General features: G+C 42.2%; 1 protein-coding gene across 1 annotated transcript in view; it reads left to right on the top strand.

The window, feature by feature from the left end:
* Positions 1-58: 58 nt before the first annotated feature.
* Positions 59-26,725, top strand: part of tmtc3 (transmembrane O-mannosyltransferase targeting cadherins 3) — a 59,656-nt gene continuing 32,989 nt past the window's right edge. Inside the window, exons 1-7 of the mRNA XM_080736495.1 lie at positions 59-153; positions 1,773-1,986; positions 3,845-4,063; positions 8,211-8,310; positions 12,499-12,614; positions 13,646-13,818; positions 19,632-19,884. Coding sequence (XP_080592621.1) covers positions 1,798-1,986; positions 3,845-4,063; positions 8,211-8,310; positions 12,499-12,614; positions 13,646-13,818; positions 19,632-19,884 — 1,050 coding nt within the window. The 5' untranslated portion in view covers positions 59-153; positions 1,773-1,797. The remainder of the gene's footprint in view (positions 154-1,772; positions 1,987-3,844; positions 4,064-8,210; positions 8,311-12,498; positions 12,615-13,645; positions 13,819-19,631; positions 19,885-26,725) is intronic.

Genomic DNA, 26,725 nt, shown 5'->3' with positions numbered 1-26,725 from the left:
TCAAAAGACTCGATTCGTTCGCAAACGTCCCACAGCGGACACTCTTCAGTCTTCAACTCTGCACCGGAAGTGGTAGTTGTGTTGGACGTGCTAGCTTTAGCATCATGCACTAAAGTGGAATATCGGCTTAATTGCAGATTTAATGCACTGAACGTATGTTTTCTATACATTTAACACATTCATATTTAAACGTCACTAATTGTATTTTATGGAAGAAAGTGCGTTGCTAGAAAGAAACGATAGGTGGGGTGAAATGTTAGCTGTCAAAGTAACGGGTTGCTTTTTAAGTCATCGTTAGCTCGCTTGCTAATTTGATGTGTTAATCAATGTGACTATATATTGTAATACATGCATGCAATACGTTAACGTTATAACATATTTTATGTTGTGTAATACCAGTTAATAATGTCAATGTTCGTTTATACATTAGTTGGGTGGATACTAACTAACTATGTTCTCTACTTATCACTATAGCAACATATAGGCGTGTCAGGGTGGGAGTGAGGCTGCTATTAGTTCAGCTGTCATTCCTGTCCATAGTCTCAGACTGCTTAACTATGCACTTATGCCATTGGTTCTCAGGGGTCCTTGAGGGGGCTCCAGGGGGTCCCCAGCTACATGATAGTTATGAACCAAATGGACAATTATTGGGTATCTAACTCAAGAGAGTATATGGTCCATTTGGTTCCATTTGTACACTCTCAGAGTTAAATTAACATTGATTTTTACTTTATAAATTGGGGTCTCAGAGATAGAAATGCCATTAAATGTGGGTCTGTACTAGGCTAATGCATGTCAAACTGGGGGTCCTTGAAATTAAAATGGTTGAGAATCACTGCTATAGCCGTAAAGAACCTCTCGTATGGGGGTCCGCGGGCTAATAAGTGTCAATTTGTGGTCCTTGACATGAAAAAGTTTGAGAACCACTGACTTATGCAGGTTATGCTATGTAGTCAAGATAGACAACTTTCTTCTTTTTTTTCACTATCTGCTTGAATCTATAGTACCCAGGAAAGGGCACAATTATTAAGTGATAATGATGTGTTGTAAAGATCTTTACAGATGGCTGTGAACGGGGAGAAAGAATGAATGTCTGGGGACGGTGCTCCCCCCTCACATGATCCATGTTCGCGATTTGTATACATTTGTAGTGGCTAGGGATGGGATGATAAGTGAATCTGTGATACCAGTAAGACTCCCTAAATCGGGAGATAAGCGACCCTCAGGTCACTTGTAAAAATCGGCCTGATGGTGGCGCTAAATGGGACAGATCCATGTTGATGACATGACTCTAGACATGTGTACCGCTCATGATAATCGTATCGTGGAGATCTAATTTTTCGTGATATCGTCCTCCGTCATGCACAGGGATCAATTCACCTTTTATTTGCCGAGCTGCATATCCGATACCACTTAAACCCTCTATTGGTAAAACGTACTTATAATATACGTACTTGATACAGTCTTTTTTTTCTCTCTCTACCAAATCTCTATGCCAAGAAATAGCCGATCTACAAGCTCACAACGAACTCGCGTTGCTACGTGTTGTGAGCTTGTAGATCTGCCTCAGGATAATGGATTTTGATAATGCGATAATATTGTAAATCGGGATTTCTTTGGTCACAATAATCATGATATGAAATTTTCATATCGTCCCATCCTTTGTAGTGGCAGGCAGGCATTCTGTTTGACTTTACAATGGAATTGTAGACAACATGGCTGCGGCACTGAGACTTGTTATTCAGTAACTTCTTGATTCTATTTTTGGACAGTGATCAATGAGGCCCTTGGTCTGCGATGGCTGTCGTGTCATGGAAGGAGATTTTGCTTTTGACTGGACTGGTGGTGGGGTGCTACTGGAACAGTTTGGCGTGCGGCTTTGTGTTTGATGATGTCTCAGCCATCCTTGACAATAAGGACTTGCGGCCCACAACCCCTCTTCGCAACCTGTTCCTCAATGACTTCTGGGGGACGCCTATGTCTGAGGTAAACAAATCCCCCCATTGCATCATCACCAGTGCACACATGAGTGAAATGAGGAAATTACTTGAATAATGTTGTTTAAAATGATTATGGGACATTTTAATTTACTTTTTTGGTGCAAACTGCAAACTGGTGTACATCAGTGTATGAATGTGTTTGTGTGTGAATGGGTTACCAATCTATGTAAAGCGCCTTGGATAAAGGCACTCTATAAATGCACCATTTACCATTTACAGTGGATGCCAACATTACGAAATGGAAGGAGCTCATGTCTCTTCCTAGGGACTTGATTCCTGACTTTTGAGCTTGGTACCCAGACAGTACAGGATGTTCCTGAAGTTTATACAATGTTTAGCTGGGTGGAAATGGCAGGCAGCTGGAAATTGTGGGACGGTATAGGGAGGGTGGACGGACTGGGAGTATTCCCTAATGGCTAAAACGGTTTATCACACATTTTATTACTGAGTTCTTGAAATTAGCAGGCAGACACATAATAAACTAGTAATAAACATAATATGCTGATCACTGAACAACTTGGCCTTGTTTAAACAGGACTAATGGGTTAAACACAGTAACCTATAGCAGTAAGCAAATATGGTATGTCCCACTCCCATTTCCATTTTAGTTCTCATTGTTCTGTTGTAGTAAACACAAAATAAGTTACCCAGAAATGAGCACAGAGCCTTTTGGCAGAGTTAGACCAGCCAAAATGCTTGAATGTGTCTTTGAACTCTGCTGTGGCCAGACACATGCAACATTTGTCAACTGTTAAATACAAGCACAATGAGTCAACATTTCAACTAGACAGACAAACCAGTTCTAACACTCCAAATCAGCACAGTGATAGGCATGAGAAGCAGCTGGTATATAATCCAAAAATATAAAGTAATGTGCATATAATGCTCATTGTGTTCCCTTTCATGAGCACCGGTGGTTTGAGGGATACCAGTAGCACCCCTGCTATCTTCTTTCTAATGTACATGTCTGCCATTCCTGAGTTAACAAAATGCAAAATGCAGCACTTCTGGAGTTTATCAAACAGCATTTAAAAGACTTTGAGCATGAGGAAAATATTATCTGGAACTTTTGGCTTGCATGCAAAGGACTACGTCTGGTTAAAACCTGTCCTGTATCTGGCTAATTTCATCCCTAGGGTGAAGCTATGGGGTTGTTAATTGTTTCTCAGCAGGGACTGGGAGACTGGTCAAGAGTTAAGATAAAACGAACAGCCAAATACAGAGAGGTCCTTGAATAAAACCTGCTTCAGAGTGCACACTACCTCAGACTGGGCAGAACATTCACCTTCTTGCACTACTATGACCCGAAACACACTGCCAAGCCAACGCTAGAGTGTGGGACTTCATTCTTGGAATGTCCTTGAGTGGTCCGGCCAAAGCCCAGATTTTAACCCCACATTGAACATCTGTGCGAGACCTGAACATCACAGTTCACCAACCTGACAGAGCGTGAGATGAAGCATTGGAGAAACTTGACACATTAAGATGTGCAAAGCTGCAAACTGCCTACCCAATCAGACTTAAGGCTAAAGGTGCCAAAAGTGCTGATTAAAAGTGCAAATGTGGTATTTAAGTTTTTAAATTGTGAGTAAATTTGCTAAGAAAATCTATAAAAAGAGAAGCCGACTGAATACCTTCTGAAGCCACTCTATCACATATAATACACCTTTCAGAACATTTGAATGCATTGTTCTAAAAGTGAACTTACTGTAGTTAGGTAAATAAAATGTGGGCATGGATGGAGGCATTGGAGGGTTGACTTCAGTCCAGACAAAATGTATGACCCCTGATAAACATTCAGTGGGACTTTACCTCTGATAAGCTATGTTTACAAAACTCCACAGGAGCGCAGTCATAAATCCTATCGACCCCTGACTGTGCTCACCTTCCGGCTGAACTACCTCTTCAGTGAGCTGAGCGCTGCCTCCTACCACTTGTTCAACGTGGTACTCCATGCCGTGGTGTGTGTGCTCTTCCTGCGCGTGTGTCGCCTCTTCCTGGACAGGACCTCCAGCCTGGTGGCGGCGCTGCTGTTTGCTGTGCACCCCATTCACGCTGAAGCAGTAAGTGAATTGAAATGTTAGTCTACTAACTGTCAACCTCTTTTGTCCTACAGCCGGGCACAGTGGCAGATGGATTACAGCAGCGGTTCCCATACTTTCCCGGGTCAGGTCCCACTTCTTTAAACCATTCCGGCTTGGATCAATATATACGTTTCTATCACGATGAACACCCATAAGGAAAAATGCCATGACATTTGTTTTACATACATTAGTAGGGAAGTACCGAAAGGAAAACTCTTGGCCGAAACAGAATACCGAATATAGGAAACACTTGGCCCGAAAACCGAATACAGAATAGCCGAATATGATTAATTGCGACCGTAGGTCGCAGTTACTTGCACACTATCCAAACCTCCACCGGCTGTCCCTCCGTCACTCCCTCTGTCACACGTCACACGTCACACTTTTGCCCTGCTCATATCTCTGCAACCGTTGCCCCGATCCATGCCAGATTTTGCACACACACTCCTTGCCTGCCAAACTACAACCTCCAAGGACCCCCGGAGTTTCGGGGACCCCCAGGTCCCTGGGGGACCCCCAGGTGTAAAAAATTACCAAATGTGCAAAAATGACCAAATGACCACCCCAACGGGGCTGCTCACGGGGCATTCCCGGGGACCACCCACTCCTGGTGCTCCAGAACGGATGCAAAAGTGGTGGCGCCCCCAGTGGAGGACCCCCTGCCACTGCAGCTCACATAAAATGCCGTAACTCGGGCTAGGAGCGACCGGGAGAGCCGGGGCCGGTACCTATTCGTCCGCCTTGGCGGCGAGGAGACCCCACCCCTCATTTCTCACATGGCCCTCTAGCGCCACCATGAGGCCGATTCAGATTTTGCCCTAAAATCACGAAAATCACTACACAGTATGTCTACACTCATGTCAACAACATGGATCAGGAAGATTTTGGAAAAACACATTTTTGCTCTATTTATGGAGATAAGCGACCAACGGTCGCTTATCTCCCGATTAGGGAGTCTTACTGGTATATATACTGTATATGTATATAATTTATTTTGTATTACCAATTTTTGTACCATCGCACAGCAATGATGCTTAGCCTCATAAACCACCAACTTCCGGTTTATGAGGCTTGGACGTTACATTACTAAAGGGAAAAACAGCGCCCTTGGAGTTTTTTATTTTGTTTTTTGTTAGTTTTGAGCGATTATACAAGACCCCTGTTCTTCACACTATTCGGTAATATAAACCGAAAATGCTTTTTTAACGCTTTTCGGCCAAAAATATTCGGTGGCCGAATATTCGATCACATCACTATACATTAGTCATTAGTTTAGTATTCAAATCTTACTGTTTTGGGGCCCACTTGCAATGTTCTGCTCTTCATGCCTCCATCAGTGGGCCCTGGCCCATAGGTTTGGAATCACTGGATTACAGATTACACCAGCCACCTTACCAGGCCAAAGAGGACCCTTGGAGTGAGTGCTGCTGGTTACCTACAAAAGTGGTTTGTAACTTACCAGCAGTATTTGGCTGGTGGCTAGTTAGTGGCTGTTAATTTCCCAACCTGTTTGTGACTGAACTTGGTCTGAACTCAGCATTCAGGTTTCTTTGATTAATTGACCCTTTTCTCGTCCCCACGTTTCCCCTGTCGCCCCCCGCCCACACACACACACACACACACACACACTTGCACACTACCCCCAATTAGTACTTGTATTTCATCCCATTCAAGTCCGCTGAATTGATAACCAGACAGGCCCTGACCAGAGAGTTAGAAAAGACAAAGAAAACATTCTGCTTCCCAGGGGTGGAGCGCTATTCCTTTACACAGCAGCTTGTACAGCTTCCACAACCCCACCCCACCCCATACCACCACCTTGCCCTGCCCCCACCCATGTTGTTGGTCTAATCTAAGTGCAGTCTCTCAGACCTTGAAAAAGAGATCATTTGCCTAACAAATGAGTCCTTAGACTTGTTCCAGCGAATGTCCTTCACATTATCTCCGTCTGGAATCTCGCTCTCAACGGATCATTTGTTTTTCATTTTATGCACAGAGCACTGAAGGTCCCTTCATGATAAAATACGGACAAAGAGCCTCCTGTGTCCCCCCCACCACTCCCCCTCTGTCTTTTTTCTGAACGGTTTTTGGTCGTCTCTCTGACTGGTGATGCTAATGTTAATTGTACTGACATCCTGAAATGCAATTATTTTGTTTACGGTATAGTCTCATAATTCAGAATGAGGAATGTGCTGATTGTGAAGTCTAATATTTAAATGATGCAAAAAACAGAGAGTGAGATGACATTTGTGGTCAAAATAATATGGTTCAATTGATTACTCCTAGTCGTCTGTGGGTTTCACATGATCTTTCATACACATCATTATAACATTTGCTGTGGAGAATATTTTTGCTGTCAGATATATGTATTTTTTTCCCCCTAAACAAATTAATGCTCTACTTTAATCTTCGTAAATGAGTATCGCAAAAAAAGTGGCGATCTGTATATGCAATGCAGTGAGAGTGAATGGAATCGATACTTCTAGCTTCTCTCTCATGGAGAACAGAACAACAGATAAAAGATGATCGACAGAAGTTATTATGTTTGGCCCTCAAGTATCCATCTCCACCCTGACTGATGCTCGTGGCCCACTGTCATGCTGATGTGCATTGTGCATGACACAATTAAGAGTCTTTTTGGACTCCTCATTGAATTTCGACAAACCGATCAGTAGTGTTTTGAAGGGCAGCTTTTATCAACTCAGAACCATAGCTAACTTAAAGACGATTTTACCACTCAAGAACTTGGAAACAGTTATCCATGCCACATCTCGATTGGACTACTGGAACTCCCTATACCTGTGAGTGACCGAATCCACTTTATCTCACCTACAGATGGTTCAAAACACAACTGCCAGGATTTTAACCGGGACAAGAAAAGTCAACACAGAACCCACGTTCTAGCTAATTTACACTAGCTCCCAGTGAATTATAGAATTCATTACAATTCTCCACAGTACCTCGCTGACCTGCTAAAGCCATATCCTGCCCCCAGGGCACTCAGGTCGTCATCTAAACCAGTGGTTCTCAAACAGTGGCTCGGTCGGGACCCATTTGTGGGTCACAAACCAATTTTTATCGATCACGATTAGAGTAAGAATTTTCTTTTCCTACATTTTTTTAATTAAAAAAACAAACAAGCAAACGAAGAAATTGTAAGAAATAAAAACAATACAAAAAATAATAATTATGAAGTAGTGAAAATAGCCGATCTACAAGCTCACAACGTGATGCGTGGTGTGCTTTGTAGATCTGCTATTTTCTCTTGTTTGGGTCCGTGGGCAAACGTCTAATCTCTCTTTTGGGTCTCAAACCAGAAATGTTAGAGAACTGCTGATATAGCTCCTCTCAATACCTCAAACTCGACTATGCAACCCAATGTTACATTGCCCTTAGTGTTCTTTTCACATCTCAGTTGTCCCTGGCCCACACACCTACGCAGCGCTTCCACTGCTACAAAACACTTTCAGTTCTGAAAATTTCTGCAGGCTTTTTCTGGAACTGTGGAATCGGGCAGCTTTGGTGTCAAGTTTTTTTTGGGGAGTGCTCTGGTTGAAGTTGAGGCATATCGAACTGGGAAAGGAGTGCCTCTGGCAATTGGCTTTGGGAAAAACTGTTCCATATTCAACCACCTGGGGGCAGTCCTCAAGTACACAAATGAAAGTGGCTTGTAGAATGACTACTACAGCTATTTAGTTACCTGACCTTGCACCCGTATTTACTAAGCTGTCTTCTCAGTTGGGGCAAAGTATTTTATGGAACTTACATTGACTCAGATTACCACCTATTCATGTTTCAGGTACTACTGACCGTAAAAACTACTTTGCCAGTAGTTTGTACAATTAATATACTGTTTCACGACATTCAGTACTGTACTTCTACACCTGCTATGATTGGTTCTACCGTTCCACTACCGCAACCATAACTAGTACCTCTACCAATACTGCCTCAAACACCACACCAGCACATCTCTCACTTAATAGTACTAGGAGGACTACTACCCTGACCATTACCACCATCACTCTTATGTATTACTCCTTCCACAATGTATACTACAGTACCAATTCTATTTCTAGTACCACCCGCCACTGCTGTTACTTAATATTATGCCACTTTGTATCCTTAGGTAACTGGTGTTGTTGGCCGAGCCGAGCTCCTCTCTTCTATATTCCTGCTGGCTGCTTTCCTGGCCTACACTAGATCTACAAGCTCAGACCACTCTATTGGTAAGTCTGTCTCCTCATCACTGCCATCTGTCATCAGACTTTTGTCAACCGCAGCAAGGAATCGCGCCACGGGAGTTTTATTTCCTCCTGGATCTGTGCAGAGGAGGGGGGGGGGGGGGGCGTGGTGGAGGCCAGGAGGCGTGAGCGCCAGAGATGGGAGAAATACCTGTGCGCTAATCCCCCTGTGTTTACAAATTCTTCAACCCACAATGATACAAGTTTTGGTTAATTTCCTGCATTTGATGCGGATTGCATTCACGCCAACAGTGCCAACGGTTGTAAGCGAAGCAAGACCACATTTCTTTTGTGGATTAGAATTTGCTTGTTTGAATTCAGATGAGCCTTCTCACCAGCCCAAACGAAGTGCACTTTCGGACAATACGCTCCAGGATTAATTTTAATCGCAGTAAAACATTGTGGTGTGTGCGCCCATAGTCCTTTGAATAAAATTTGTTTTAGTAATATTTTAGTCATCTGAAATGTTTTAGTTTTAGTTGACTAAATACCTTAGGATTTTAGTTGACTAAATCTACAGTTCATTTAGTCCACTAAAATGTATTTTGGCAGGCCTTGATGGCGTCGTAATGGCTGATTTTACACTTTTTTAGCCGATCTTCAAGCTCAGATCGCGTTGCAGTGATCTTGTAGATCTGCTATTTTCAGAGCGCAACCAAACATAAAATGACTTATCTTATAGTTCTACTGGATCTCTTCTCCACTAGTCCCTGCCTAACATTTTAGTATAGATTTTATTAGTTGACAAAATTCTCAATATATTTAGTCTTAGTTTTCGTAATCATAGCTTGGTTTTTATGTTGTTTTTATTTCGTTTTCGTCAGTGAAAAAAGGAAGACGAAAATATGTCTTCATACTTTTAGTCTACGAAATCAACACTGTTTTACAGTCAATTCAGTCAAGTGTTAAACAAACATAGGCTTTACTGCGGCATGGCGGTCTGGTATACTAACAGCTGCCAAGGTTTATTTGAAGATCCATTTGAACAAGTTTCTATTTCTATCGTCTGAAAATCACCCTGCCAACAGAGTTGAATCCAAAGAGATAAATATATTTGCGTCATAACGCAACAGTAGATAAAACCAACAATGGATTCTGCAATAAAAGAATATTTCACCCCAGAAATGACTTTCTATTCATTTCCCTCCCTGTGAAGCCTTGAATCCATAGATAATTCCTTTACAGTGAATGAAGAAAATAGGGGTCCAAGATGAGCAACAGCAAAACTATCTAAAAAAATCTGTTTATAAACTCCCACACAGTTTACAGTATAATCCAAGTGTCATATATCCAGCCATATCCTCAGTACTTCCAAAACATTTTTGACACATGGATTATACTGTGACAGTTGTGTGGGAGTTTATGAATGTATTATTATAGTTTTACTGCTGTTGATCTTTTACCCTTTGGGGGTGGAGTATTCCTTTAAGGTTCTTAGTTAGACATGACAAGCTCTGAATTCATAGTCATAGATTTGCTACACTGAGAGCCTAACGGTGTCTTCTCGTCAGGGGACGTAAAAATAATGTATTTGGGAGGATAATCTATCTCCCCTGGGATGCAGTCTGGATGAATATGATTTTTTGAGCCGTTACTGTGCACGACATCATTGCCACTGAGCACAAGGTGCGCAACTGGAGACATGATACCCTTGAAGAATGGCATGTTTACAGAATGCCTAATAAAGGTTACCGTAGATGTAGTACTGTTCATACAACGAAGAGGATAAACCCAGGAGAAAATGATGAAGAACAAGAGACCGAGACTGACAAACTTAGAACTGTATCAAACCCAAGAACGGCAACCCCTGAGTCTAATGTAAGGACATATTTAGATCACAGAGGAGTTCTTATATTGTTAAAGAGATGGTTCACCCCCAAAATCTTTCTCACCCCATGGAGACTTGAATTTGATGGTGGTTTCAAATTATTGGCTTAGAAATGCGACAAAAAGTATGAAATATCCATTAATTCCAGTCTCCATGGGTTGAGTAATCGATAGAAAAAAAGTCATACTGGGGGTGAACTACCACTTTAATATAGTTTGCTGCTATTGTAGTTGGACAGCGGGCTGCTTGCCTGCCTGCACCTGTCTTTTAGCCCCAAGACATAGCCCTCCCCTCTCTTTGTGCCTGTCTTTCGGGGTGGCACATTTGGCTTCGATGTTCCAATCAACATGGTTCGATGCTCCCCATCCATTACTTACCGGACCCTCTGACTTCTGAGCATGTCCAAGTGAAAAAGTCATACAGTATCCAAGATATTTTACAGTTTGTCTCCATTACATACAGTAAAGAGTTCTGTTTTCCCTGGGGGGATTGTTCTATATACAGGTGTGTATATGTCCCGTTTCTCAGGCCAAGTAGGCAGAGCTGTGAAAGGTCTGGCTATCGAATGTTTAATTGCATGATTTTTCATAGTTAATCATGCGATTAATCTCAAATAAGACAATCCGTTTAGCTTTTTGACAAAATGAAGTTCTGGAAGAGGAGGAACTGGTACTGTACCTTTCTTAAAAAAACAGCATGGCATTTTACCCTCATAGCTCATACACACACGATTTAGCGCTTTGCATCATTAAGCTGCCAATTTTGGCAGATCTCTCAGCTAATAGATTTCACATGCCATCTGGCTGTGCTCAGGCAGACCAGCTTGTTTCAGTCGCTAAACCATAAATTGACTACTTTAGTTTAAAATCCTCACTTCACTGGCTCCCAGTGAATTTCATTTTATCATTTTAATCACAGATAAAACATTGTCTGGCTCCTGACTATATTTGTGATTTATTGTTCCCAACTTCCCTCTAGTCTATACTATAGCCAAGTAAGAAGTCTTAGATCCTCAGATCAAGGTATGCTTCAAAATGAATATCCCATTGGGTTAAATAAAGTCATCTGAATCTGAATCAAGTTCTGTTAGTCAATTCTTCTCTGCTTAAGTCCAAGGTTGATTGTGCAAGGCACGTTTATTTGTATGTCACATTTCATCACCAAGATAATTCACAATGCTTTACACAACATTAAGACCGCATGCGCCTGGTTGGCTGCTACTCTGTCTTGCTGTACGGCAGAAGCAAAAGTTTTTAACTTCTCTTAACTTTACCACTCCACATTTTGCTGACTCTGCCTCCTGACACAGTCAGGAAAGTGTCGGTCACTCCTCGCCATACTAGTGTATAGACAATGCATCGAACCGCGTAAAAGCTGCGGAAATGAATTTGACCTTGTCTATCCACCTCTTTCCGCGGGAATTTACTGGAGAATTTTTTGAACCACACTTCCGGTTAACAGCAGACATACAAGCTCACGTCTCGTCGCAGATGCAGCCGTTGTGAGCTTGTAGATCATCCGCTATGATGTTGCTGGGTCAACTTACTGTATAGAAAGAAACCATAGGAAAAAGGCAGACCAGTGCTCCTTTCTTGGATATTTTGTCCCGTTTAAAATTTCACAAGATCGGCGGTTGTGTTGCAAATACCTGCACTACAAAACATTATTACAAAACAAACATATTTTGCGCTATGATGATGAACAAAGTGTATGTTGAAAGCTGTGTTGTTTGACCTGTATGCTTTCACCCAATGGCATGTCGGTGCGTATGTGTATATCAAAGTAGTTACATCTGGTGTCTGATAACATTTACTGTATGCTGGCCCCTGATCTGTTCTGTTCTTATACAGTTTTTTTGAATATTACAAAAACACTTGTGTTCAGGTGTGTTTGGAGAAATGTGCTAAGCTCCTTGCAGGCATTCTGCAGCCTGGGAGTTGTGATCTCAAAGGCCGGGGTCAGGTTTTGTTATTTGCTTTCTAGAGTCTTTGGACCAGCCAAAAGGGCCCTCAGAGTACCTCAGGAAATGTAAATGCATGTTTATGAGTATGTGTCCCCCAGAAAGAAAAGGGATTCCTTGAATAACCTTTCCTTGTGGAAATTCTGCACAAAATATTGTGACTATAACATTAAACTGAAATGTGTATCATTGTTGGTTGTGTAAAAGTTCTGTAAGTGATATATATATTTTTTTGTTGAAACAAAACAAAATGTTACAAAGTTATCTATTGTCTGATAGTAATCATTAGTATAGAGGGCCCTATCTTCTGCAGCCATTGTGCCTTGCAACATTTTTTGCGGTTAAAAATACATATTTATCTTGTGATTTTTGTTTAATCTTTCAGTTTGGACCCCCATCGCTTTGACTGTGGTCCTTGTGGCTGCAGCCACATTATGCAAAGAACAGGGAATCACAGTTGTCGGGATCTGCTGCGTTCATGAGGTGTTCGTTGCACAAGGGGTAAGGTTCATAACCTTAACAGTTTACAATGCTCACAATTTGCCATGCCTTCAACAACAAATCTCAGAGGACCTTTGGGCTACAGTACTATACGGGGTCATTCTGATTTTTCACAACTGGCTTCCAGTACAATGTTTGTATTTATAAAGCAGTGATGGCAAGCAGCTGTGTGTCTTTAGTTCCTGCTGCTGTCGGCCTCGAGCTTATCTAACCAAACACGTCTTGGTGTTAGATTTCACCACTATATTTTCACACTCACTTCATGTGAACCTATCACGAAATAATCTCTGTCTCTATCAGTTCATTTTTGTGTACGCTTCATAGTACTGCCATTGTGCTATTTGTATTTAGAGCAGTTTACCCAGGTCTTCAGAAAGGACCTGGATGGCCTAGACCGCTGGCCTTGCGGCCCGGGAAACTAGGCTCTAATGTAGCCTGACAGTGCATTGCGAGTCCCGTTCCCTATGATCTTTGCTGCATAACTCTCACCATCTCTCTCTCCCTCCTCTGTCTTCACCAATACAACATACACTAATATATAGCATATACAGTACTATAATAAAGGTATAAAAGCCCAAAACATTACAAAGGACCTGGATGAGCCTTGCTTAATGTGATTCAGTTACCCCCCCTCCTCCCTTTGCATTTCTTCCCCCCAACATCGACATCTCTGAATCCCTCTTAACCCATTTAGGCCTAACCTATAGTTAGGCCCAAATCAGAAATTATCCTACAAAAACAAATATGTTGATACATACTGTACATGTACTGTAAGACCCTCCCATACACTAAAATGTGTACCCGGCCTGAATGGGTAAACATTTGCAGCTGAGCTGGAATTGACCCTGAATAGATCTTTCTTTTCTGTACCTCTCCTAGTGTGCTCTGTCTGCTCTCAGCTGTTAAGCTGTCTGTGGAAATACAAAGTGGAATGAACTAGCTAGCTTTCAGTTTCAAAACATCCAGTAACATAAAATAAATAAAAACCCAGGCTTTGATGAACACTGACTCTTATGTATCACTTGTCCTAGTTTACCCTGCCCATGCTTTTGGACACGCTTGTTCAAGTCCTGCGGGGTAAAGATGGTTTCCCCTACGCTGTTTTGCAAACACTGCTGAAGCTCATCGTGCTTGTCATCAGCACCCTCTTTCTGGTCATTGTGAGGGTCCAAGTCATCCAGTCACAACTTCCTGTCTTCACCAGGTAGGCACCGTCTTTTTATAATATCTCACTGGCCCAAATTATCTAGGGATGTACCGAAAGGAAAATTCTTTGCCGAAACTGAATACCGAATATAGGAAACACTTGGCCGAAAACCGAATACCCAATACCGATTTTTTTTAAAGCATTGCTGTCATGGCTGTGCCTCTGTTGTAGAAACATATATTTATTTATTGTGTAGAATTATTTATTTACTATTGTGTAGTAAAATTGTAATAAAAGACAATATGTCTCAAAATATTAACATGCCATACAGTTGAATTATTGCATAATAAAGAAATATCAATGTAAAAAAATTAAAAATAAATACAATAAAAATAAATACAATATTTAATGGCCTAGCATTATGTGTAGGACACTTCCGGTTAACAGCAGACATACAAGCTCACGTCGCGTCGCAGATGCAACCGTTGTGAGCTTGTAGATCACACTCGGCTGCGGCGCCGGAAGCTCCGTGCATCTTCTGCGCAATGCACAATGGGATGTTGGAAAGTTGTGGATACCTTATTCGGTAGAATTCGGTATTCAGTATTCGATAATATTGGGTATTTGGTATTCGGTACTATTCGGTAATATGTATTACGTATTTACGTCAAATCTAAATGAACCGAAACTGAATATGCTTTTTTTGGCACTATTCAGCCGAATATCTTCGGTGGCCGAATATTCGGTGCATCCCTAAAAGGATCCAAATGTGTGTTCCTCCTGCTCTAAACATGTTGCTTCTACATTTTAGGATTGTGTAACTGCTGTACACTCATGATTGCTGTTTGAGATCTCACGCTGAATTGTGAAAACCTGTGTTTTTAGCTTGATATTGTATTGTCACATAACATTATCTCACCTGTACATGATCGTACTAATTTTCCTTTCCATGATTTTGTGATTGTTACGCCATGGCTTATCTGTAGGGGAGGGTCTGTGAGTGAGTCTGTGAGTCTGGGCCAAATCTCGCAAACTGCTGGACCGATCAGTTCCAAATGTATTTTGCATTCTGCCAAATAGGCCAAAGATGTAACTCTCTGAATGTATTTCCACATATGTTTTATATTCTATTTAATATTTAACTTTAATTTCATTATTAAAGTTAATGGCAGTCGAACCGGGCTGAAACCTTTCCCAAATATAGAGTCATACGTTGTACAGTACATCATAGATGACTGCATATATGGTAGACGGGCCACATTATGTCCAAGATCCACATTATTGCGACCATAGGTCGCAGTTTAGTGTGAGAACGGTTACATCTTGTCTCTGTGTAATGTCCGTGTACCGCTTGGTTTGACACTCTGACATCACGCTCTGACATCACTGTCATCTTAGGGGAGCTACACTAACAGAAACCCTTTTATGCCCATATATGGAGATCCCTGGTGTCATCAGACCAGTCATCCCTCAAACATATAACTCCGGTTTTAGCCACACTTCACTGGCTCCCAGTAAAATTCCGCATCGATTTAAAAATCCTCCTTTTCACATTTATTAAATCCATAAACAGTCTGGCCCATATATATCTCTCAGAGCTCCTGGAACCCTACGTCCCCAACAGAGCCCTGAGATCTGCCGATAAGCAGCTGCTGGTTGAGCTGGTTCCCCAAAAAAAAACAACCAGAGGGGCCCGCGCTTTCGCTGCTGCAGCCCCCAGGTTATGGAACAGCCTGCCTTTTTCGATCAGGTCTGCTACATCCATAAGCATTTTTAAATCTCAGGTTAAAACTCACCTTTTCTCACTAGCTTTTAATCTCCCCTGAGGTCTTTTTCTGTTTGCTTTTATACTGTATATGTGTGTTGTGTTATTTTTGACATTTGTACTACCAAAACCTCCACCGGCTGGCTGTCTGTCTGTCAGTCAGTCAGTCAGTCAGTCAGTCTGTCTGTCAGTCAGTCAGTCAGTCAGTCAGTCAGTCAGTCAGTCAGTCAGTCAGTCAGTCAGTCAGTCAGTCAGTCAGTCAGTCAGTCAGTCAGTCAGTCAGTCAGTCAGTCAGTCAGTCAGTCAGTCAGTCTGTCCGTCACACTTTTCCCCAACTCATATCTCCGCCACCATTGCCCCAATCCATGCCAAACCTTGCACACACACTCCTTGCCTGCCAATCCACAACCTCCAGGGACCACCGGAGCTCCAGGGACCCCCAGGGACCCCCTTCCGCCGCCACCAAAAAGTGCAAAAATTACCAAATGACCACCCTAACAGGGCTGTTCATGGGGAATTCCCGGGGACCACCGACTCCTGGTGCTCCAGAATGGATGCAAAAGTGGTCTCACCCCTAGTGGAGGACCCCCGCCACTGCAGCGCACATAAAATGCCGTAACTCAGGCTAGGAGCGACCGGGAGAGCCGGGGCCAGTACCCACGCGTCCGCCTCGGTGGTGCCAAGAGAGCCGTCAACATGAATCTGTCCCATATAGCGCCACCATCAGTCCCATTTTTTCAAACACATTTTTGGACACTGCTCCAACAGATTTTGCCCAAAAATCACGCAAATCGGTACACAGTATGTCTACACTCATGTCTTCAACATGGATCTGTCCCATATAGCGCCACCATCAGGCCGATTTTTTCAAACACATTTTTGGACACCGCCCCAACAGATTTTGCCCTAAAATCACGCTGCGACCTGACGGTCGCTTATCTCCCGATTAGGGAGTCTTACTGGTTATATGTACATGCTCATGCTTTTATTGTTTGCTCCTTCTCTGTACAGTGCTACACGCACACGCGTCCATGTTAAAGGTAAACAAAATCCAGGCAGTGTGGAACATAAAAATAGGGGTCAAAATAGCAGTCGATGAGTTAAGCCCATATCTGTGAATGCCAATACATGTCAGTCTAACCTATAGCCTATACATGTCAGTCTAACCAGTGTGGCTGGTCCTACAGACAGGGATCTCCATATATATTTTTTTAGAAGTTAGTAAGCATGTCTGGGGTCTCACAGCAGACTGTTGGTTCTACAGACTCCAAGTTTTGCACACGGTTAGCTCAGTTCTTTGCTTATGTTCTTAGCTGCTTCCCCAAAGGTGGAGGCTTGGGTGGAGGAGGCAGCTAGCAGCAAGGATCCGAGGCTTCGGATAACCAAGCATAGGTAGAGAAAGCGAGACGTATTTAAATGAGCCTTCGCTACTGAATGAGAGCTTTGATTGGAGTATGACATGTGGTGTAATGACCAGCAGATATGTGAATGAGGAATGGGAAAAGAGCTGACTGACAGCTGACTACAGAGGCTATTGTTACGCTAACATGGACGGGACTGGTGGGTGTCAGAACCTCAACCGTCAGTGTGACTGGTAGGTGTGTGGGTGCCTTCCTCCACGACTAGCGCTCACAACTCATACATCAGGTACAACAGGTTTCCCAAAACAAACCTATATACAGTATACTTATATACTTACACTAGGGCCTCTAGAGAGCATGTGGGTAAAGAACACTTCCAACAGCTGTGCTGGTTAGCTCAATATGGTCCATAACATCTACACTCAAAGGGCCCCTGTTTATCTTATGAAAGTGGTGGCATGCATGATCTGCACGCCCACGTGTAGAACGAATAACAAGTAAATGCTCTTTTAGATACGGTGGAACAGTTAATTGGAACATGCTACTTTTTCTTAGCACTTTAATTCCTCTTCTCACGCTTTATTATTTCCTGTTCCATGTGACTCTGAGACTTAATCCCATACTCTGAATGGCATGGCTTGAATTAAGCATGAAACCAAGTTTCAAGTTGACTTTTCCCATGTTTTAAAATGTACAGTATGTTACAATAGCAGTGCTGCAGCACTGGGCACCAACCTTGAGGGGTCGCTAAACGGCAGGGTAAATGTGAAAGAATACACTACTATTCTGGGAAAGACCAGCGAAATAATATTGAAACAGTGGCTGCTGAGGAACCGGTAAAACAGTGAAGCGCGTCACCATCCGCCCCTGGACGTCAGCATCTCCATTGAACTTGACTTAATCTCAATTCTGTGTAACAGCAGATTCCACTTAACACATGCCATAGCATTCCACACAGACCCATGCGGGTGGGATTTGAGATCACTGATCAAAGATGAAAGAGACTTACAATAGATGACCTTTTAGATAATAGCTCAGCACTAATCCAAAAGGTGTCTACAGATCGTATCAGTGTTTGTTTGTTTGGAATTAAAGCGGTATAGTCATAACAGCGAGGAACGTTCAGACTGCCACCATCTGCACTGTGATTGATATCGATGACTCATGAAAAGGTCTTCAGACAGAGGTTAGGCTTGCTTACTTCATGGTACGTCCTATAGTTTTGAAGCCACCAAGCGTCATCATTGTCTCAGTTCTTCCATGTTTAATTTTCAAATGTGATACTCAATTGAGGTTAATATACTGTAAATGTAGTTTGTTAAAGTGCTGTTACCTGAAAATGTAACAACCATGAAAGAACATTTCCCTACTAAAGCTGTTCTGGTAGTTACAGTTTTAAAAATCTATTAACGGATGTATATTCATTTATTTTTCGTTCCCAGATCTATTTTTCCTCGGGGCCTGTCTGTCTCTCTTTAACCCTGTAAGAGACCGTGAAGTAAGCAATTTACCCCGAGTGAGAGGACATTATGCTCTCATAAAGTCCGCAGTGCGGGTGTTATCGGACGAGGCGCAGCCGAGTCCGATAACACCCGCACTCAGGACATTATGAGAGCATAATGTCCGACCCCGAGTGGTAAATAGCTTTTCTACCACTTTTTCCCGTATACATGAAAGAAAACACATAGTTGTAACTTGCAAGGATCTTAAGTTACAATCATTATTGCCTATAAAACTTCCGCGAGACAGCAGATAGTTCCACAAACAACATCTTCTACTCACCAACAGATGGCGCCAACTCCATAGTAATCCATGCGTCTAGCTTACAGCTAAGCTAACGTCAGTTAAAAGCACCGTTCCGGCCGTAAATAGAGGCTGTTCGCTTCCAGAAAGGCATAGGTTCAGAGAAAAGGGGCTTTAAAGTTGGCGGATTGCATTGGATCCAAATAAATCGGCGACGATAGTACGCACGTTAGTAAACATAGGACCGCTGCGACCTTCATTTGTTGGTTGGGGGAAAGTCCCCGGATGTACACTGAGGCGCATTGATCTCGGACACACAACTTTGCGGCAGTAGTCCTCTCATAACCTCCGGAATTTAGCCAATCAGAATCCAGTATTTGAACACGTGACTCGAAAAAGTGGTAGAAAGTGTTTTTGACGCTGGAGCACTCCTCTTACGAGCCCCAAGCATCACGTTTCAGCCCTCTCTGCGTCCAGCATTATTTTGGGTGGAGCACTCTGGGGGCATCGAGCTGAAAACTATTCAACTTTTGGGAGAGGAGCGTCGCTCACCAACGTGAATGTGACCAATGTCGTGTTCCCTTGCAGATGATTGTTGAGAGACTCAGGCAATCATTGAGCTTCGGAAAAAACTCCCCTGGACTATAAGGAAAACGCTGATTTTGCTGGCAGGAGCTGGATTATTTATGTATTTACTCTGGCAGTGAATGAGTTGTGAAAGTGTTTGACGGTTCAAGTGGTTCAAAATACACATTACTCCAACATAATGCCAGTGCTGTCAAACAAGTCTAAGCTAAACATGAACATTTTTAATCCGCAACACAATTTTATACAATATGTGGGGGGGGGGGGGGGGGTCCCTGCTTCATCTCTCTCTCAGCTAAGGGGTCCTTGGCCTGAAAACATTGAAGACGCCTGCTCTACATTTTCTACTTACATTTCCATGTTTTACAAGGCAAATTGACATTTATTTTCTGTTTCTTTTTTGTTGTTTTTTGAAGATTTGATAACCCGGCGGCAGTCAGCCCCACCCCTGCCAGACAGCTGACGTTTAACTACCTGCTTCCTGTAAACGCATGGCTTCTCTTGAACCCCTCGGAGCTCTGCTGTGATTGGACGATGGGCACCATACCGCTGGTGGAGTCACCGTTGGACCTCCGTAACCTGGCCACGCTGGCCTTCTACACCATGCTCGGACTGATGGCCTTCCACAGCCTGCGCTACAGACACAGCTCTGCTAAAACTGTTATCATGGTGAGAGAACTTTTAACTGATACTCTAGTGACTTCCTATGACTGAGCAGATGGTTAGTTTAAATTAAGTAGTTACTTTATAGCATGTGAAAGTCTGTTAAGGGGCCCACAGATGATGAAAACTTTAAGTAATAATAATAGGAATGTGCAAAAGTTAATCTTTATTATATGTTAAGTTTGTTTGAGGTACCAGTGAGATTGGGACCGGACTGCTCGTTTTGTGGCTCACCTTATGGGCAGTCCCCGGAAGGAGCCGATGCCATGGCATTGGTCCGACGTGTCATTGTTCCGACGTCCCATTAGTCCGACGCTGGTGAATGCTAACCTGCCAATGCTGGTGAATGCTAACCTGCCGACACTGGTGAATGTTAACCTGGCGAATGCTAACCTGCCGACGCTGGTTAATGTTAATCTGGTTAATGCTACTATGCCTAATCCTAACCTCAGTAAAACTATGCCTAAACCTAACCTGGTGAATGCTAACCTGCCGACGCTGGTGAATGTTAACCTGGTGAATGATAACCCTAACCTCAGTAAAACTATGCCTAAACCTAACCCTGTAGGACTAATGAGATGTGGGACCTATGGGCAGTCCCCGGAAGGAGGCACCACTTGCTCCACCTCACGCCCAAAAAATGAGCGTTCCAGGTCTCAATCTCACTGAATCTCAAAAACACTGTGACATATACATTAATGGTCAGTGGATCATCTGAACGAAGTGTTCCCAGGTGCCTGCATGTGTGCATGTACAGTAGTGTGTGAACATTACCGAATCGAAAAGCAGGTTCTAGGCAGGCTATCTTAATTATCTTTTTGAAAAGGTATACTTGAATGAATTTTGTCTGGTTTATTTAGTTTTAACTTTATTGTTTTATGTTGTGGTTAATTGTAAAGCAGCTTCTCACTATGTTTGAAAGGCGCTTTATAAAACGTACTTTGTATGTGCTTCTTCAGCACCATGGATAGAGGCATGAAAACATGCATATTCAGTAATTTTATATAATCTGCATTGTATGAAACCTTTTTAGAAAATACATGTTTACCTTTTCCACCCTCTATCATTTGCTCATGCTCCTAAAAGTTAAATCAAAATGAATCCACTATTGATAAGGAAAACACTCTCACTCTCTCTCCCCCCCCCCCCCCCCCCCCCCTGATGGCTAGTCAACAATTCTGATGTATCCTAAAGTGAAAGAAAAATATCAGTAGATTCCAAAGATGTGGGAGATTGTGTCTGCTATCGTGAGTTACTACAAAGCCCTGTAGGGTTTCTGGAAGCCCAAACCGAGAAGCCTCTGAATCCCTGCCAATCTAAATGTCTCATGCATACTGTGTAGAAATGTGTAGTACATTGTGTCCTTGGGAAATATTTTACTTTGCAGAAACACGTATTTGAAGATGTTTTGCCAAGTTGTAAACCGATAGACCACAGACAGCATGTAATTGGATAACCCTTCAGTTTGCTCCATCTTAAGGAGCTGAAAATGACCCTAATGTCACCTAATCAAATTTGTTTTTAAGCAAATTGCGCAGAACATTTACCACGGTATCCGTGTGTTGCTTCCTTTACAATTAGGTCACACCACAAGGCCTCCTTGTCTTCCTTCTCAACTTTCCCAGTGTATGTTTTCTTTTTATCTTAGAAAATCCTTTTTTCTTATTCCTAACGCCGCCTTAAATAATCATTCTAGGACTACAGGAATAATGTCCTGACCCTCATATTTAACCACTTATTGCCAAATTATATTTTGGGAAAATATTCATGTTTGAAGGTGCTGTCGGGCCGTTTATAATACAATTTAGGAATGAAGCCGCAGACAAAATAAAATTAGTCATCGGGCCGCATTTGGTCCCCGGGCTGCACTTTGGATACCCCTGACTGAAACCCTCTCTATTTATTCAAACACACCTGAGTTTCACTGTACTTGATGCAATCTTTTTCTCCCCTCTACACCAAATCTCTTTGCCAAAAACACCCAATCTACCGTGCAATCTCAGCTTGTAGATCTGCTATTTTTTGGGGATTCCCCCCAGAATATGGATGCTGGGGTTCAAGGGGTTGAAAGCCAGATTTGTTTTGTGGCGCCGATATATTGACCATTATGTGACTTGAAAAAAGCACATCTTCAAGCTCACAACGCTGTGTCCATCTATTTCAAATGCAGGTAGGTGGGTGGGTGTGGGTAAAGAAATCGAATCACATAGATCTTGGGATCTACATGGAACGGGTTGGTGTCATGTGGATGTCGGACTTTATATGACCAACCTGTGAATTGTCTATGACATACTGTGTGTACGACTCCCAATTTGGACTACGTTTCAAAAGTTTGAGGTTTGTTTTTAATTATGTGCGGAAAAAGGAGATGCTTGTATTTCTGTGGCCTACTATCGGTGTGCAAGGGACATTTGGTGCTGATCAGTCTAGCGCTTTGTGAAATTACAATAAGACACACAGACTGACCCTCTTGGACCATACTTTTACCCCTGCATGACTATTGTGTTTTTGTGTATGTGTGAGAGAGAGAGTGAGAGAGCAATGGTGTGTTTGTGCATCAGAAATACATTGGTGGAGAAATTGAGGCAGAAAGATGCTCTGACTGTAGACAGCTCTGTGACTACGTCCGCTTCAATACACCCATTCCCTGTCCATACTGCAACGTTTCCACCTTGAACATGCTGTGTAAAAGGGGATTTTGATTGTGAAACTTCATTAGCACATTATGCATCAAACAGAGAGCATACAGATACATTTGGAGCAGACACAAATTTAATCTTTTAAGGAATCATGAGCAGCTATTTTCAGTCCTTGAACAAGTGGACTGATTTACAAAAGAATCTCGGCATTGACGTACGCGCGTGTGCGTGCGTGCGCGTGTGTGTGTGTGTGTGTTTGGGCATTAAAGACTTGTGATTTTCGCAAGTCGACTCGACTCAGTAAAAAGTTTAGTTGAAGTCGACTTTATCGTTTAATGACGTCATCACATCACACACAAACCCCCAATTATTTTGGGGGGTCCCCAGATGATTAACCTAATGTGAAACATTGTTTTCTCACTCAACTGTAAACAAACCAACATAAAGTTTAAGTGTATAGAGGGTATCTGCACATTCCTAAAGTGCCAATTTAAGGACTTTTTAATACCTCTAAAATGACAAATTAAACATTGTCCAAATTGTCAAATATATAGAGGCAGAAATTGTGAAAATAGCCGATCTACATGCTCACACCGCCTCAAAAGGTGAGGCGTTGTGAGCATGTAGATCGGCTATTTTCACAATAGAAAGTATTATTATTATTTTCGACTTTCGACTTTCTCTGATGGGAGTCGACTTGTGTAATGAAGTCGACTGAGTCGACTTGTCGACTTCTTCGTTAATGCCCTAGTGTGTGTGTGTGTGTGTGTGTGTGTGTGTGTGTGTGTGTGTGTGTGTGTGTGTGTGTGTGTGTGTGTGTGTGTGTGTGTGTGTGTGTGTGTGTGTGTGTGTGTGTGTGTGTGTGTGTGTGTGTGTGTGTGCGTGCGCTCGTGTGCGTGTATAAGGGGTGAGTTGTTCATGGGTGTTGAGAAATTAGTATCTGTTTATAACAGGCCCTTGACTTTCTCAACAGTGAGGTCATTAAACCTTCTTGCACTAGTGCTCTGAGGCCTTCCTTTGAGAAAAAAAGACACCACAAATCAACATATAAAGTAATTCTAATATTGACCTTGTCATAAGGCATCAGCCTACTAAGCCTAGCTGCATGGGCCCTACAGTACTTAACCCATTTAGGCCTAGGATTATTGACTGCTTTAACTATCGAAAAATAGCAGATATACAAGCTCACAGCGCGGCACCGAGTGCCGCGCTGCGAGCTTGTAGATCTGCTATTTTTGAAAAATCATGATTTCTTTTGCAAGTCTTTGAATATATCTACTTAAAAGCGAACATTTGTAACTCAAATATTTGCTTCTGGGTGGTCCCTGGAACAACATATTTTGAGATGGGGGTCCGTGGCCAAATACATGTAATTTTGGGGGTCCTTGACATGAAAAAGTTTGAGAACAGCATGATTTAGAAGAAGGATTTGGAAGTCGGGTCAAAGATCAGGTCAAATATATTCAAAGACTTGCACTCATTTTCAGGATTTTTCAAAAATAGCAGATCTACAAGCTCGCAGCGCGGCACTCGGTGCCGCGCTGTGAGCTTGTATATCTGCTATTTTTCTAAAGTTAAAGCATAAAATAATGGTTAAAGTGGTTAAAAATCTAACGCGACTCGGGCGCGTTCCAGGTATTTGAGAGTTAAGCGAGAGATGTATACAGATGACTGAGATCACACATTCTTTCCCCTGTCTTTTGTCCTAGCGATCATGCTAGAATACTAAGTACTACATAATTTTAGTTTACATTAGAACGCCATTTAGTTTATATAAAAGCTTGTAGCATCTGTGCTATGGAAATGTTTAGTACTGTAACCAACTGGCTATATTGTCTACAGCAGGGGTTTTCAAAGTGGGTGACGGGGCACCCTGGGGTGCCGCGAGATAATGTGATCATATTTGGAATTTTTTTTGGACACTTGAAAAAATATTATTTAGTATAATTTTAAATTTGAAGTACAAAGTTATTTTCAGTCAGTTCTAACCAAAATGTCTATTATCTCAACGATTTCCTCGCAACATAATCACTAAAATATTGTCACTGTTGGGCAGAAACCTCGTATCTCCAAGTTTCTTTTGATAAAGCAAAGCCCTGCTTCATCATACAGGACTGTCGCACAAAACTAGTGAAAACAGCCGATCTACAAGCACACAACGCCTCGCATCGTGAGGCGTTGTGCTTGTAGATCGTCTGTTTTCACTAGTTTTGTGCGACAGTCTTGTATGATGAAGCAGGGCTTTGCTTTACCTAAAGAAACTTGGAGATACAAGCCAGGTTTCTGCCCGACAGTGACGATATTTTAGTGATTATGTTGCGAGGAAAACATTGAGATAATAGACATTTTGGTTAGAACTGACTGAAAATAACTTTGTACTTCAATTTTTTTTTTTTTTTAATAATCAAATTTTTTATTGAGTTTACACAAAAATGAGTGACAGAAAAGTATTAATATATATAATATACAAACGGCAATAAAACAAATTAAAGACATCAAACGGAAACAAGAACAAAAAAGAAAAATACAAACAAAAACAAAAATACGGGCGGGCGAACAGCACAATACAATATTCATACAGTTATCCATACACAGTCAATTATTCAGAGTGGTGGTATCTCCACACAAGGGGCAAATTAAAAGGTAAATTGAAGAAGTACAGCTGGGACTTTCCAAACCAGGTCATCACTTCCATTATAAATCAGTGTAGCTAGCTAGATCTTTGGGCAAATAGTTTATTATACTAAATATTTTTTCAAGTGTCCAAATAAATTCCAAATATGATCCCTTTATCTCGCGGCACCCCTGGGCTGCTGTCACGGCACCCCAGGGTGCCCCGTCACCCACTTTGAAAACCCCTGATCTACAGTATGTCAGTCATTGTTTCTGACAAAAAAACAAAAAAAACATCCATCATTCCGTGTGAGAGCTGACTGAGATCTGATTCATAGCGTGATATATTTACTACCTAGACCTCAACTCTTCTCAGAGGGTGTTCTTCAACAAGTCCTCGCAGGAGTGTTCACTCCCCAATGAGGTATTCGGCCATTCTTTTGTTGCAATGTTCGGAACGCAGCTTATGCGGCTCGATAAATTGTTGACATTGTAGTTAAATCACTGTTGAAGTGTTTTTAAAAAGCCAACTCAATCATTTTTTTGGTTGACTGTAATAAACCACAGATGTTTGAGCTCATTTCCCTGTGTTCCAGATGGGTGAAGACTGGTGGAAGAGGGTGTGTGAATTAATTATTTTGTATAAAAGCGGCTTATAAAACTTGAGTATTTACCTGGGTCTACTGTATGCCATGGTCATGTGTTATATGTTTTTTTTTTCTCGAATAATCCAATATTCATTATTAACAATTTTGCTGCCATTTTAAACATAGCTGTAGTAAGCAGCTGCCAAATTGTCCTTACCTTTTAACGTGGGCACGCGCACGCATCGTGCACAATCTGTGCGCGACTCATCTAGTAGACGTGTAGACTCGGTGACAGCTTTCGAATAAAAAAACCCCCATTGAAATAGACATATCCGTTGCCACGCTGTATCCCTGCTTATCCGCCAGTGTTTACATGAAAAAACATTGAAAAAAGCCAGCTGTGCGCTATGGTAACACGTGGACACGTTCGCGCACAAAACGCACAATATGTGCGGGGATCATAATCCAGGCGTGTAGAGACTGGATCAAAGTTTCCAAACGCAAAAATCGGTTTGAAAAACGAGCTTTCCATCGCCGAGTAGCTTCCTCTTCTGTTACAATGTAAACCAATGGAGGCGGGACTATGGCCCAGGCTCAGACCGGATACGGAAAGCTAGATCCGGTCTAGACCGGAAATACGACCGGATACAGTTAGGAGGCGGGCCTAAAGAGCCAGAATCAGCGAAAATCAGCGATAATACTTTTAATCCTTTCATAATGATTAAAGCTAATTAAATTTCCAGGATCGACGGGCATGGCACCGCGGTACAGCGGGAAATCTCCGGTTTCGACGGGGATCGCAGAGTATGAGTTAATAGCAGTAGAATAATCGACTTTGATTTTGGTCAGTCATGCACATTCTTAGTTAGTACTAAAATGTTTGTTTGGTCAAAACAAAATATTCATTCTGTGTAAGGTATCCACCTGTTTCCGTGGTAATTTACTGTAGAATTATTTGTGGGACACTTCCGGAGAACAGCAGACATACAAGCTCGTGTCGCGTCGCAG

This window comes from Nannobrachium achirus (genome assembly GCF_963921795.1).
Source record: "Nannobrachium achirus genome assembly, chromosome: 11".
NCBI lineage: Eukaryota > Metazoa > Chordata > Actinopteri > Myctophiformes > Myctophidae > Nannobrachium > Nannobrachium achirus.
The sequence above is the reverse complement of the archived record's forward strand: the minus strand, read 5'-3'. Positions and strand labels throughout refer to the sequence as shown.